The sequence below is a fragment of the Sarcophilus harrisii genome, chromosome 3 (genome assembly GCF_902635505.1).
Source record: "Sarcophilus harrisii chromosome 3, mSarHar1.11, whole genome shotgun sequence".
In the NCBI taxonomy this organism is placed as follows: domain Eukaryota; kingdom Metazoa; phylum Chordata; class Mammalia; order Dasyuromorphia; family Dasyuridae; genus Sarcophilus; species Sarcophilus harrisii.
In genome coordinates, this window is record NC_045428.1 from 610,169,589 (window position 1) to 610,184,259 (window position 14,671).

Genomic DNA, 14,671 nt, shown 5'->3' on the forward strand with positions numbered 1-14,671 from the left:
TGAATGTCAATGTGAATTTACAAGAAAAAGTGCCTAAAGTATTCATATCTTTCAGGCTATTCAGGCTCCCTAATTGCTATGAGTCTTATGATTCCAGAGAAAAATAATAATAGCTGGCATCTAATGCTTGCAAAATACTTTACAAATATTATTTCATTTGATCCTTATATTAGTCTTCAGAGGTAGGGGCTGTTATTATCATCCCTCATTTTACAGATGGGGAAACTGGCAGGAATAGGAGACTTATCTGGGGTCACATCGTAAGTATCAGAGACTGAATTTGAACTTGGGTCTTGTGGACTCAGGAACAGCTCTCTTTTCATTGTGTCACCCAGCAACATTAAAAAAAATCATTACAAATTAAATATTCAACAGATACCAAAATATTTATTTTCAAGTCTTTTTCTGCCAGCTAATGTCATGAGTCACAGTGAGTGCCAATCAAGAGAGAAATGGCTAAAATGCTGAGATAGGAATGCCGTGGCAGATTAGAATAAAAGAATAAGAATCCTTGGGATTTCATTGAACTAGTTAATCCAGTTTTAAGGTTCTGTGTACAGTATGGAATTGGTGATGTCTCCTGAAGTATGTAATGTAGGAAGAGGCCTTCTCTCAATAATTACATCCAAAGTCTCACCAGATTTTTTCCAATATACACATACACACACACACACACACACACACACACACACACACACACACACGAGCTTCAAGTGAAGGCCTTGCCACATTTATAACTTCCATCTTCCAGGGAAAAATAGTTCCTGATGGGACACATTCAGAAGTCCTCCCTCTTGTATGAATTCTTGATGTAAAGGAAGAGATGTAGATCTTTTTACATTGAATTCATATAAGATGAATTTTCTGATATCTAACAAGCTCTGTACTCCTTTTATATACTCTTTTATGTTCATTATAGGGAGGTGATTTCTACCTCCTATGTATTTTCTGGTGAGAATTAAGCTTACATGATTTTCCATATTAATTCTTTTAAAGGGGTTTGTCTTCTAATATTTATTCTCTTTTATTTACTTGTAAGAGCATGCGTTAAAAGCTTTACCACATTCTAGACACTTATAAATTTTCTCTCCAGTGTGACTTCTCTGATGAAGAGTAAGATGGGAGCACCATATGAAACTCTTTCCACATAGATTAATAAGGTTTCTCTCCAGTGGGGTTCTCTGATGTACACTAAGACTGGTCTTCTGTGGAAAAGCCTTTCTACAGTGATTATGTTCATAAGGTTTCTCCCCAGTATGGATTTTCTGATGTTCAGTAAATTGATTGTAGTGTTGGAAATTCTTTCTGCACTGAACACATTCCTAAAGTTTTTCACAAGTGTGGATTCTCTGGTGATGAGTAAGATGGAGTGCCATATGAGCCCCTTTCCACATCAAATACATTCATAAGGTTTCTCTCCAGTGTGGGTTTTCTGGTGTACAGCAAGACTGGTCCTCTGGAAAAGTCTTTCCACATTGATTACATTCATAAGGTTCTCTCTAATGTGGATTCTCTGATGTTCAGCCAATTTGTTATACTGTCGGAAATTCTTTCCACACTGAACACATTCATAAGGCTTCTCTCCAGTATGGATTCTTTGATGTAAAGCAAGATTGGATCTCTGTGAAAAGGCCTTTCCACACTGATGACATTCATAAGGTTTCTCTCCAGTGTGGCTTCTCTGATGTTTAGCTAGACCACAACTTCTTCTAAAAGTTTTTGCACACTGATGGCATTTATATGGTTTCTCTCCAGTATGGATTCTCTGATGGTCAGCGAATCTGTTGTACTGTCGAAACTTCTTTCCACATTGAATACATTCATATGGTTTTTCTCCGGTGTGACTTCTCTGATGTACAAGAAGACTGGAGTTACATCTAAAAGTCTTTCCGCATTGATCACATTCATAAGGCTTCTCTCCAGTGTGGATTCTCTGATGTACAGAAAGAGTGTAGCTGCTTCTGAAACCCTTTCCACATTGACTACATTCGTTATGTTTCTCTCCAGTGTGGACTTTCTGATGTAGGGAAAGTTTGGAGTTGCATCTGAAAGCCTTTCCACATTGATGACATTCATAAGGCTTCTCTCCAGTGTGGATTCTCTGATGTACAGCAAGACGGCATTCCTGTCCAAAAGACTTTTTACAATGACTACATTCATAAGGTTTCTCCTCAGTGTGAATTCTCTGATGTAACAGGAAGGATGAGTGTTCGCTGAAAGCTTTACCACATTCATGACACTCAGGTGGTTTCTTTTCAGTGTGAAGCTTTTGATGCTTAATAAAGGATGACTGTTGACTTAAGTCTTTCCCATGGTGATAATCATAAGTTTTCTCTCCTGTGTGGTTTCTGGGAAGTACAACACGAGTCTGTCTCCTAGTGATGTATTGGGGCCTAGCACTCATGAAGCTTGGCTTGGGAGTTCCTTCCAGAGCAATGCGTAGCTTTGCAGTAGGCTCTTTCATGGCAAGTGTAATCTCTCCTGCAAGAAACAAACAATAAAACATACAGACACAGACACGTACACACATTTATAATTTTATACCCTTCCCTCCACAGAGCCCTCCATAATGGGCTGTAAGTATTCAAGTGAAAGGATGAATCAATCCTTGTGGCGAACTTCACCGTGAGCTGGGCAACAAGATCATGAAGGCTCGGATGACAGCCAGACTTTTGTAGCCCTAATGAATTTATTAATTAAGCTATATAAATGGATTTTTCAGATAGGACAGCATTATACATGTAATAGATTATACTGTTCTGTAAACATAAGTCTCATATGCAATGGGAAACCAATAATTACTTGTGACTTACTTTATTGGGATATTCACTTTACTGTGGTGCTCTGGAAACAACTTGAAACATCTCTGAGCTGTACCTCCATTTTTATCATATCTTTATCATTATTTTGATTTTGACTCTTTCCTCTTTAATTCTGCTCTTCTATAACCATCATTAGCCTCACACTTTGTATTCCTTTAAATCCCATTGAACTAAATGCATTTCTGTTTCCAAAGACTTTCTTTTTCCTGGATCATTTAAGAGTGAGGTTCCTGATTTGCCACTTCTCACACCACCCCTATGTTTGTGGACCAGATTGGGAGCTCCTTTCCTTTGTATTCAATTCTAGGTCTAAGCCCAATGCCTAGAAAACTGGAGGTGCTTAATCCATGCTTACTGATTGGCCCCAGAGCTGACACCAGGTCCCAGCCTCTTCCTCAGTCCCTGTATTCTGGTCCCAGCAAATACAGGTTTTGATCTCAGCTGAGTTTCTGCCTTTTATTCCCTATAGTAGATGGCCTCTGTCTCTAAACCTGATATGACCCATGGTGAAGACCACAGAGGCCTCTTTTTAAGCTCCTGAAACAACTGGTACTATGGGATACCTGGGAATCTCTACCTCCCTTTCCCTCCAACAGAGAGTGGCTGTCATTTCCCTGAATCTGGCCTATGATTCTCCAAGAATGGGCCAAAGATGGAGACTCAGAGATCAGGGGAGGGACACAGGTTGAGGATTCATCAGTGTAGCCTTTAAGTCCAAGTAGGGCAGCAGGTTTTGCTACTACTCATATGCTGCAGAATGGAGACAGAAAAATCATGAAACCAGCACACCTGACCCACTTTAAATGTAGGCTACATAATCTCAGTGTGGCCTTCACTGTGGCAAAGCTTTGCTGGGACATCTCCCTAACTGATACTGCAGTACATAGCATATTGGGTCAGGAAGATTAAAATTCCAACCTCACTTGGCTATGTGACCCTGAGCAAGGCAGTTAGGCTGGTTGGTCACAGTTCCTCATCTATAAAATTAGCTGGAAAAGGAAATTGAAAACCACTCATATCTTTGTTAAGACAATCCCAAATGGGGTCATGAACAGTTGTGCCGAATTGAAGTGACTGAGCAACAACCAAACTGACTCCCCATCCCATTCACCAAAACAGGTTTTCCAAATCTTTCCATTTATCCTCCACTCCCTACTTGCCTTCTCAGCAGAGAACTTGCCTCACATTTCTCTGAAAAATCTAGATCTTTTATCAAGAGCAATTTGATTCTTCTCATCTCCCCTAAACCACATGCATTCTTTTCCCTTTTGAGATCAGTCTCTAATGAACTTTGCTTGCTATGAAATGATGTTCGCTAAATGCAAGATGCTCTTGGCTAAAGCTAGCCCCATTCCAGGTGTGAATCATCCCTTAGAATCTTGTCTTCTTCCTCAGTATTTTCCCTTTTCAAGTGTCCTAATTCTTTTAAACTTATTTTATTTTTAATTTAGGGATTAAAACAAGCATTTTCATATCACATAATAAAAAGAAGATTGAATTTAAATCACAATTTTTTTTTTCCTGAGGCAATTGGGGTTAAGTGACTATGCCCAGGGTTACATAGCTACACAGTGTTAAGTGTCTGAGGCCAGATTTGAACTTTCTTTCCTGGGTCTCATTGTACTGTATACAAAACCAAACTCAGTCTCCTTCCCCAGCTCCTCCATTTTCCTTCTTTCCTAAGCCTCTCCAAGGCCTCCTCCCAGGAGTGCAAGCTCACAAATGAAGCCTCAAGCTCTCCTCCCTGCCTGACACAGTTGTAGGTATTTGTCCCACAAGTCTGTGAGCTACCGGGAGCAGGGGAGGTTCCTTGTATCTCTTTAGATCCCTGGTGCTCAGCAGAGCATCTGGAACAAAGTAGCTGCTTAATAAAAGTTTGTTGCTTTGAAGAAAGTTAAAAAGGAGCTCAGCTTGGAAAGCCTAAGCCCCCTTTGCACTTTGAGGAGACTTCCACTAAATGGGCCCCAAAATTCTCAGTGATGGCTTTTTGTAGGATCATAGATTTATCTCAGGAAGGGAGGGGAAAGACCAAGGAGTCCAATTTATGGATGGGGAAACTGAGGCTCCATATCCACAATGCCATTTCTATACAGTATCTGAAAAGAACTCCAAGTGAGGTCCTGCTGCCCCCAGTTCTAGCTCTTGCTTCACCACAACACCTAGAACCCTCTTGTAATCACAGCTCTCATCTACCTATTTTCACTTCTCACCTGGGCAGCAGCTCCTCAGGACTTCTTGCTCCAGCATCCCCCGTGCTTTCCTTTGCTCAAGATGAGAGATCACTTCTTTGGGAGCCGGCAAGCCTGGAGAAGGAAAGGTGAGGATGCAGAGACACAAATTTAGTCCTCTTTTAGGGAAGAGTGTGCATGCAAAGCTGCTCATTCTCAGAATCACTCCATTGGGTTCACACACATCTGGCTGTTTCCTCCCATCAGCACTTGTAATACAATCACCCAAATAAGACAGGTTAGATCACCCTTGAGCCCCAGCAAAAGAGACCTTGCTGAATCACCCTTCAGCTGCCCCCTATTTAGCTCCCCCCTTACTGAAATCTATAAAAACCTTAGTTTTGTTCATTTAGGAGCTCTCTGCCACAGGGGGGGAGATTCTCCTGCTGCTGAACTCAAGGAAGTTAGTTCGTCCCAATTCTGATTCCTGGCCAGTCTGTTGTTCCTGCCATTGACGGGAGCATGCAAGCAAGAGCAGGGGTGTGGTTCCCAGATCTCCTAAGGAGGGCTCCATACCTTTTACTTTAGGGAGCTTTGGGGAGAACTGGGGAAAGTAATGTCCGGGGGGAGGACCTCCAGATGGGCCTTGGTTTCAGCAGGATAGTCACCATGAGGATGGAGAGGAATAGTGTTTAAAGACTTTATTGTCTCCTTCACAGTCTGACCCAGCCTTGATCTTAGTGCAGGAGTGCAGGAGACAGGGGAGCCACCAGGAGGATGGTCAAAGATGGAGTGTCTCATTTCTAGTCTTCTTAGCCCTTAAATACCTTGCTGTGATTACATCATTACAGCACATTATGTATGTGTGAATTGGAGAACCATTACATCACCATATTAAGTACTAAGTACCTGTAAACTAGAGAACCATCATCTCATCAATTCCACTGAATTAACACCTTGTTGTAAGTATCCTTGTTTCAAGTAGACTTCTCCAGAGTTCCAGTCCTCTACAGGGGAAGGTCAGGGAGCTGGTTTGGAACCAGAAAACTCAGTCTTGGTGCCCCTTCTTCATGGAAGGAGGGACTCATGGTGTAGTTTCCATTACCCAGAATTAGAGACATCTGGGAGTGGAGTGCCAAGGCCTGGGTCAGCAATGCCAGGATTTCAATCTGGGCTCAGACACCGGCTGTGTGCCACTGGCCAAGTCACTTAAACTGCTGTTTCAGTTTTCTCAACTGTAAAATGGGGACAATGGGATCACTTAATGGCCTAATATGGTGAAGAAAGCACTTACTGGGGAACAGCAGGTGAAAATCAATGCTTGTTCTCATTCTTCCTTCTGCACCATCTGTGCTGGAGTTTGGGGGAAGATTGGGGACAAATGTGCCATATTAGGCTTTAAGAGCTGTGATACTTCTTTAAAAGAAGTTTATTCCCAATATTGGGCCCATTGCAAAGATAAAAGGGTCACAAGGAAAAACTACTTAAGCAATTTTCAGAACGTTTACAGACAAAATTCAGGGAGAAGTTACACTTGCACTAAATAACCTGTGATATTAGTTCCATATCTGAGATGCTTCAACACTGATCTGATCTTTGACTTCAAGCTGCCTAGAATTGGGGAGAGATGGCTTCAGGAGCAACTGAGAGACCTCCAGTTTCTCTTCAACAATGTACTGACATTTTATAGGAAAACTGGACAGCAGGAGGATTCTGTTTCTGGGACACAGGAGACCAGCACTTTTCCCTTTCTAGTAATTGAGAAATGCTCCAAACCCAGCACAGCAGGGAACAAAGATATTCCTTTTGATTGCAGAAAAGTGCCCTTACCCAAGAAGAGAAGGTTCCGGGTATTCTCCAGCATGACCTCCTTGTACAGTTCCTTCTGAGAAGGGTCCAAGAGTCCCCACTCCTCTGGGGTGAAGTCTACGGCCACATCCTGGAATGTCACCAACTCCTACAGCACCAAAAGTCAGAGGGCTTAGAGCTGAAAAGAACTTCAGAATTAAAGAGTTCCATCTTAATCAACTGGTATGGGGAAACTGAAGCAAAGAAAGGGAATTCACCCAAAGGTCATACCCTTGATGAAGGTCACAGTCCAGACTTGAAACCATAGTCATTAAGAACCCAAAGGAATATTGAGCAAAGCATTTGCTGTGGTCATTTGGAAGAAAGCAGAGAAAGGGCTGATTATGGAATATGTCTCCCTATGGAACCTGAGAGAAAAGGAGTGTTTTATCTGTGACGTGTGTGGATCTGTGGAAAAGAAGGAAAGATGATGTGAAAGTTCTTCCTTAGCAATATGTTATAAAGAAAATCCTGTGAAGATTTTATGAGAAGCTGACAAGTACAGTGGATTCTGGGGTGGGGAGGGAATTTATATGTGATCACAGAAAATAGAGGAAAGAAAAAAAAGATCTATTTTATTTCTAGAAAGTGAAATAAAGTCTTATCTAGATAAAATACCAAGAGAATTCCAAAGAGATATTAATTATCATCTAAACTGAACTGCGTGCCATGAGATTTCCTGGCCACCTGAAGGAGAGTTCTCTGTGGTTCCATGGAGGCCTTTAGGCTACTTTGGGTTTGAAGTGCCATGGCCAAACCGTCTAATGCCTCTGTTTATGTTGCTTTCATTTGTCAATGGCATGTATTCTTTAATTATAATTTTTATCTACACAGACATAAAAGTAACTGTAATGGGAAAAGGAGGGTTCCTTAATTCACTGGAGAAAATCAAAACAATAATTAACTAATGTGAGTTGTGATTAAAGTAATTCGTGAAAAAGCCAATTTCAGGTTCCCTAAGACAAATGAAGACACTCCTAGAATTCTGGAAACTTGGGAGGAAAATGTAGAACCTGAGTTAAGAGGGGTACTGCTAGACTACATGTACAGTAGAGGCCTGTCAGAGGCCAGATCTGGAACCACCCTGACATTTGGGAACAATCATTTATATTCTCAGACTGCTACTGGCACAATATGTATTTGGCTAATATACTTGGGATGTGAGGGTCTTCCATTTCCATCAGAAAGACATGATTCGCTTTATCAGAGATTCTGACCTTTGGGAACAATACATGTACTTTATGCATTAAATTGTCTTTTTACTTTTTTATTATTGTAATTTCTTCTTTAAAACATCTGATTCTTTGTCTATTTTTAATTTATATATTTACCTTTCATTACCTTTGTTCTATTTTGGGCCAGAACTCTGAACTTGAAACAAAGAATGCTTACAAGGTACTAGGTGGAATTGAGGAGACGATGGTTATCTAGTTTAGCATTGATTTAATCCTACAACAAATAATGGTTTCCTAGTGATATAATCATTGGTGAATACTCAGTGTGAGGCATATAAGCAGGGACTGAGAGCCACAGAGGGGAAGGTATCAGGGCCAGAGAAGACAAGTGCACCAGAAGCTCTCAGAGACTGAGACAGATTCATTCCACCGTCCACCTTTGTGGTGGCTGAAAGCTGAAGCACAAACCTTGGAAGTCAGGGAGATTCAGAGGGCAGAGAAGACAGGTGGGAGCTCAAGTTCTCAGAAACAAGGAGAGAGATAGTCCTCTAAGAAAGCTAATTGGGCCCCAGGAAAGGAGACAAGACTTGGAAAGGGGCAATAAAGGATTTGGACTTTAACCCTCTGGTTACTCGTGTGATGATTACTGAACTGAAATGAAGGCTGCTTCTAGAGAACCCAAGAAAACCAAACCAAAGACAACATTACACTAATTTTTTTTTCAGTTTGGAACAATTGAGTAATCTATTGTATTTTTACACTCTTTGAGATTCACATGGATTTATATACATTTTCCCTTTTCATTAGGGTCTTCTGAATCACTCTTCTTCATTGCAGAGTATTCATCATGTGGGCTCTCAGGATTGGAAGGAGGGCCTTTTATTGCTTGATCACTAATGCCTAACATAACAGAAGCTACCCAAACTCTATCCTTTTCTAAGTTTCCCACATCCTTCCTTTATCACAATGGGCTGTACTTGGGAACTCCAAAGTACCATTGAGGAAAAAAGCTTATCTGAAGTATCCCATTTCTCACCTGAAGGCTCCACTGCCTTCAGACTGCCTTCTTCACACTGCCCCTGAATCAATGTCTCCTCTTCTGGACCCCTCTTCATCTTTCTTTTGTGTAGTGTGTTCCTCTGTTAAGACTATCAGTTCCTTGGAGGCTAAATGAATTCTATAAGCCACCAAGAAAAAGATTTTCACATACAATGGAAAGGCCACTGGAATATGCAAGACTATTCCAAAACCTCTATGAATGAGGAGAATTGTGTGTGTGTAAGGGCAAAGCCCAGGATGATCTATCCTGCAATGTGAACTTTGCCATATGGGACAAAAAGTGGATGTTTAATAATTAAGAGTCTGAAATATTTTTTTGAAAGAAAACCAGGTGATACTCCATTTAAAATAATTCTAGACAATATAAAGTATGTGGAAGTACCCTTGCCAAAACAAACTCAGGAATTATAAAAAAAAAAAAAAAAAACGTCGTTTCTTCTTTCTTTCTTTCTTTTTTTTACAAATAAAAACAAATTTAAATATTGGAGAAATATTAAATATTCATAGGTAGGCAGCACCAGTAATAAAAATGACAAATTTACCTAAACTAATTTATATGTATACAATGTCAGCCCAATTAAATGAACAAAAAATTAGGAAAAAAAGTTACAAAATTTGGAAGAACAAAAAAAATCAAGCCTGTCAAAAGAACTAATGGGGAAAAATGTAATGGAAGATTTAACTATACCAGATCATAAACTATATTATCAGGTTGTAATCATCAAAACTATCTGGTATTAAGCAATGGGAAGGTAGATCAGTGGAAGAGAGTAGACATAAATTTTACAGCAGCAAAGAAATATATAAATCTTATATTTGACAAGTGTAAATACTGAAATTTGGGGAAAAGGAATTCATCATATGGTAAAAATTGTTGGGAAAACTGGAAATGTGTCTAACCAAAATTGAACATAGGCCAATATCTTATATCTTTTACAAAGATAATGTCAAAATGCAGACATAACCTAAATATAAAAAAAGAGAGAGTAAAAGAAAATGTGAAGAACATAAAATATCTTACCTATCAGATTTATGGATAAACAATTATGAAAAAAAATAAGAGATAGAAGGCTGTATGAGGTATAAAATGGATAATTTTGATCACTTTAAATTTAAAAATATAGACAAGATCAGAAGAAAAGCAGAAAAGTGTGAGTGGAGGAAATTTCTTAAGGGAGACATTCTCATATAAATGGCTCATATCTCAAATATTTAAAGAACTTTGTCAAATCTATAAGAATACAAGTCATTTGCCCAATGACAAATAGTCAAAGGATATGAATATGCCAGTTCTAAGTCATTTTTGATTAGAGAAATGCAAGTGTAAAAAATCTTGAGATATCATTTTACACCTGTCACGTGCTAAGTGATGGAAGAGGAAAGTGACAAATGTGAGAGGGCATGGGGAATTGTGAATGGCTCCAATCATTTTGGAGAGCAATCTGGAGTTATGTCCAAAGTGTTATTAAGCTGTCTATGCCTTGTAACCCAACAATACTACTACTAGGTCTGATTCCCAGGATGGGAATTTGCTGACCCTGAAGTCGAGAACCTGAAATCAAATCCTGCCTTACACTATGCAAGTCATTTAGCACTCATTGCCTCTGAAAAAAAGAAAACAGAACTGAAGATATTATTTGCTACTTGAAGATCACAAATGCAGGAGGAATCAAGAATCCAAACAAACACCGAGTGACAATGGAAAGATCAGTAAGCAACATTTTTCTAAAATTAGATGAGGGAATAGGGATGAATGAAGAAATCCGGGGAAAGTAACAGACAAGAGGACCCTAACTGTAGGAGAATGCCTCTTTGGGAAGACCCTGAAAGGGGACTGGAAAAGAGGGAGTAGAGAGACAAGAGCAATATACCAACGTCTCATCAAGACTAGTAATTTCCCTTTCAATTACACATGTATCTGTTGAGCACCTACAGTGGGCCAAGCCCTCTGCTCAATATGTCTTTGTCCCTGGGGAAGGTTTCAACAGGGCCTGGCACAACATTTCTAAATGTTGTGGACTTGACTGAACTGGGAGGGATGCAGAGACACCAGGGAAGAGTTGTGACCTGCTGCAGAAGGAAATGTCCAGAACCAGGAGGAACATTTCTCTCGGGTGACAACTCTGTGAACAATGAGAGCTGGGAAAGCCTCCAGGGCTCTGCTCCCAACAAGAATTGGTGAGCCCTTCCTTCCTCTACAAGGGAGAGCTTGGCCACAAGAAATAAGGGGCAGGGGGGAGTTGTGTGCGTGCTGGGTGGGCATAAATAGGGCAGGAACATGAGGTCTCCAGAACATAGAGGGATGAGTAGTATCCTTGTGCCTCAGTGATCAGGAGGGAAAACTTTGGGAAAATAACCCCCAGAGGACAGCAATTTGGGGGTGGAGTTAGTGCTTCAGAAGCCAACTTCCAAACAATTCCCAAGTCAGGCCAGAGCAGGGTAAGGGGGTCACTACGTTTTCAATTTCATCCCTATTTTTATAAACACCCTAGACCAGCCTCAGACAATCCTTCCCTGTCCAGGGACGCTGGCCCCGTCAGTGGGCAGAGCACACTCACCTGGGGTGGGCGTCTGTGCCTCCCAGGGGCCATTGTTGACTGGGAGAGGCCTTGGACCTTTGCAGGCTTAAGCTGGGAGCAGGACTCCAGAGGGAGACCCTTCTTTCTCTTCTTTTCCTGGGCAAGAAGCTGATCTGTGGGGATTTAAGAGAGGGTGAGACCCCCTAAAAGTTATGTAAGAAACAAAGGTATCTTACTGAGAACTCTGCTGCCCAACTGATAAATACTGAAAGATTTTGACATTCTTGCAAAAATGGGTGTACCCTAATTCTTAGAATAGGAACACACTTTACAGAGGCCAGATCAAGCCTTTTTATATTAGTCAGTCCCACTCCTCCTGTCAGTATCCTGATTGGTTAAGATCCTTCCAGGTTATAATTCTTCCTTAAAAAAGTAATAATACACCCAATTCTAAGCAAAAATTCAGAGCAGCTCTTTCCTTAGTCCTTAGAGCTCGAGGTAAAAGTCACTTTCCCAGTTTTTCCAGGTCCACGAGGCAAGCTCTCCCACCTTCTCCTTAATGGCAACCACAATCCATTTCCTGGGATGGGGTGGAATAACAACAGCTAAGATTAGAAAACCCCAATTCTCACAGTTATAAAGCCCCTGGCCCTGCCCTCGGGTAGAGACCCCAGTCTGCAGAGGGAGGGAGGCAGCAGGGAGGGACAGTCTTGCAAATGAAGATGTTCTAAATAGGAGTTCCTCTACATCTTTCTGTTCCTCCCCACTTGCTTCCCTCATTCCTCCTTCAGAGACCAGGGGCAGAAGGCCGGGCTCCAGAAGAGATGAGACCAGTTATATCCTCAAAGAACCCTGGGTCAAAGATCTCCCCCCACCTGGTCCTCTGTCCTCCCTGCATCCCCTCATCCCAACTAACACACACACACACACACACACACACACACACTCTAGCCAACAGACTGCTTGCAGGTGCGAGACAAAATTGGGGAGGGGAAGGGCTCCAAGATAAGGCTGCCAGAATTGACCAGGGGAAGCCTGAGTTTGGGAGCCCCAGCCCAGTCTGGGATTTTCTAGAGAGGGGGAGAGGACAGGGGGCAGGAGCAGGGAAGCAGGAGACCTAGGATAGGGGAGCCCAGGGAGGGTCTGGGAGGAAGACAGTCTAACAGCTCATGGCAGGGAACTCGGGGACACTGGAGGGACAGAGGGGCTCCCGGTGGATACTGAGCCTGGGGAAGCAGCATGATCGTATTTCGAGGTCTAGCTAGGAGCTAGGGAGGACGTCTGGGACCCTCTGACAGAACTTACGATCGGAGTCCCTAAGGGGAGCCTGGGTAGAGGGAGCCAGGACTGGGAGCTGGCAGGGCAGCAGCCCAAGAACTGAGGGGTCAGACAAGGGGCCAGGCAGGGAGCTCTGGTGCCTGCACCCAAAGCGGGGCCTCAGGGCAGGCAGGACCGAGGATCCTATGAGGGGCTGGATCTGGAGGCAGAACAGCTGAATCTCTAACGAAAAGCTGGGGACAGGGAGACAGAACACCGGGTCCCTGGGAAAGTCTGAATTTGGGGGAAAGGTGACGCAGTGCTGAGGGGGCAGGGTTACCAGACATTTGGGAAGGGACTGCAGTTAGGGCAGGGAGCTTGCCCAGTAGCCAGGCCTGGGAGGGAGGCACCTTCGGGGTGGAAGTGGAGGACCCTCCCCATGAGGTCAGACGAGGAAGATGAGACCCTTGGCCAAAGCAGCGCCCACAAGTCCGAAGGAGGCGCGGGGGGGCTGGCCAGGACCACCTGGACCCGCAACCCACAGCGCAGCGCTGGCTTTCAGAAGGCAGGTCCCGGGAAGGAGATCGCGGGTCCAGGGAAGGAGACAGAGATCGCGGGTCCCGGGAAGGAGACAGAGATCTCAGTCCAGGGAAGGCGGAGATCGCGGGTCCCGGAAGGACACAGAATGCGGGTCCCGGAAGAGACAGAGATCACGGTCCCGGGAAGGAGACAGAGATGCGGGTCCCGGGAAGGAGACAGAGCTCGCGGGTCCCGGGAAGGAGACAGAGATCTCAGTCCAGGGAAGGCGGAGATCGCGGGTCCCGGGAAGGACACAGAGATCGCGGGTCCCGGGAAGGAGACAGAGATCGCGGGTCCCGGGAAGGAGACAGAGATCCGGGTCCCGGAAGGAGACAGAGACGGGTCCCGAAGGAGACAGAGATCGCGGGTCCGGAAGGGCGGAGACGCGGGTCCAGGGAAGGAGCAGAGATCCAGTCCAGGGAAGGGGAGATCGGGGTCCCGGAAGGACACAGAATGGGGTCCCGGAAGGAGACAGAGATCCGTACCCGGAAGGAGACAGAGATCAGGGTCCCGGAAGGAGACAGAGATCGGGGTCCAGGGAAGGAGACAGAGATCGCGGGTCCCGGGAAGGAGACAAGATCTGGTCCAGGAAGGCGGAGATCGCGGGTCCCGGAAGGACACAGAGATCCGGGTCCCGGAAGGACAGAGATCACGGGTCCCGGAGGAGACAGAGATCGCGGGTCCCGGGGGAAGAGATCCGGGTCCGGAAGGAGACAGATCCAGTCCAGGGAGTGGATCCGCGGTCCCGGAAGGACACAGAGATCGCGGGTCCCGAAGGAGACAGAGATCACGGGTCCCGGAAGGAGACAGAGACGTGGGTCCCGGAAGGAGACAGAGATCGCGGGTCCCGAAGGAGACAGAGATCCTCAGTCCAGGGAAGGCGGAGATCGCGGGTCCCTGGAAGGACACAGAGATCGCGGGTCCCGGAAGGAGACAGAGATCGCGGGTCCCGGAAGGAGACAGAGATCACGGGTCCCGGAAGGAGACAGAGATCGCGGGTCCCGAAGGAGACAGAGATCGCGGGTCCCGGGAAGGCGGAGATCGCGGGTCCCGGGAAGGAGACAGAGATCTCAGTCCAGGGAAGGCGGAGATCGCGGGTCCCGGGAAGGACACAGAGATCGCGGGTCCCGGGAAGGAGACAGAGATCGCGGGTCCCGGGAAGGAGACAGAGATCACGGGTCCCGGGAAGGAGACAGAGATCGCGGGTCCCGGGAAGGAGACAGAGATCGCGGGTCCCGGGAAGG

The 14,671-nt window shown here is 44.3% G+C and overlaps 1 protein-coding gene across 1 annotated transcript; it reads right to left on the reverse strand.

The window, feature by feature from the left end:
* Positions 1–349: 349 nt before the first annotated feature.
* On the reverse strand, positions 350–12,330 carry LOC116423070 (zinc finger protein 501-like). Its single transcript, XM_031964139.1, has 4 exons — positions 11,631–12,330; positions 6,821–6,947; positions 5,033–5,125; positions 350–2,481 (listed from the first exon to the last, which is right to left on the reverse strand). The coding sequence occupies exons 1-4, from the start codon at positions 11,661–11,663 to the stop codon at positions 1,394–1,396; spliced, it is 1,341 nt and encodes a 446-aa protein (XP_031819999.1). The 5' UTR covers positions 11,664–12,330; the 3' UTR covers positions 350–1,393.
* Positions 12,331–14,671: the final 2,341 nt, after the last annotated feature.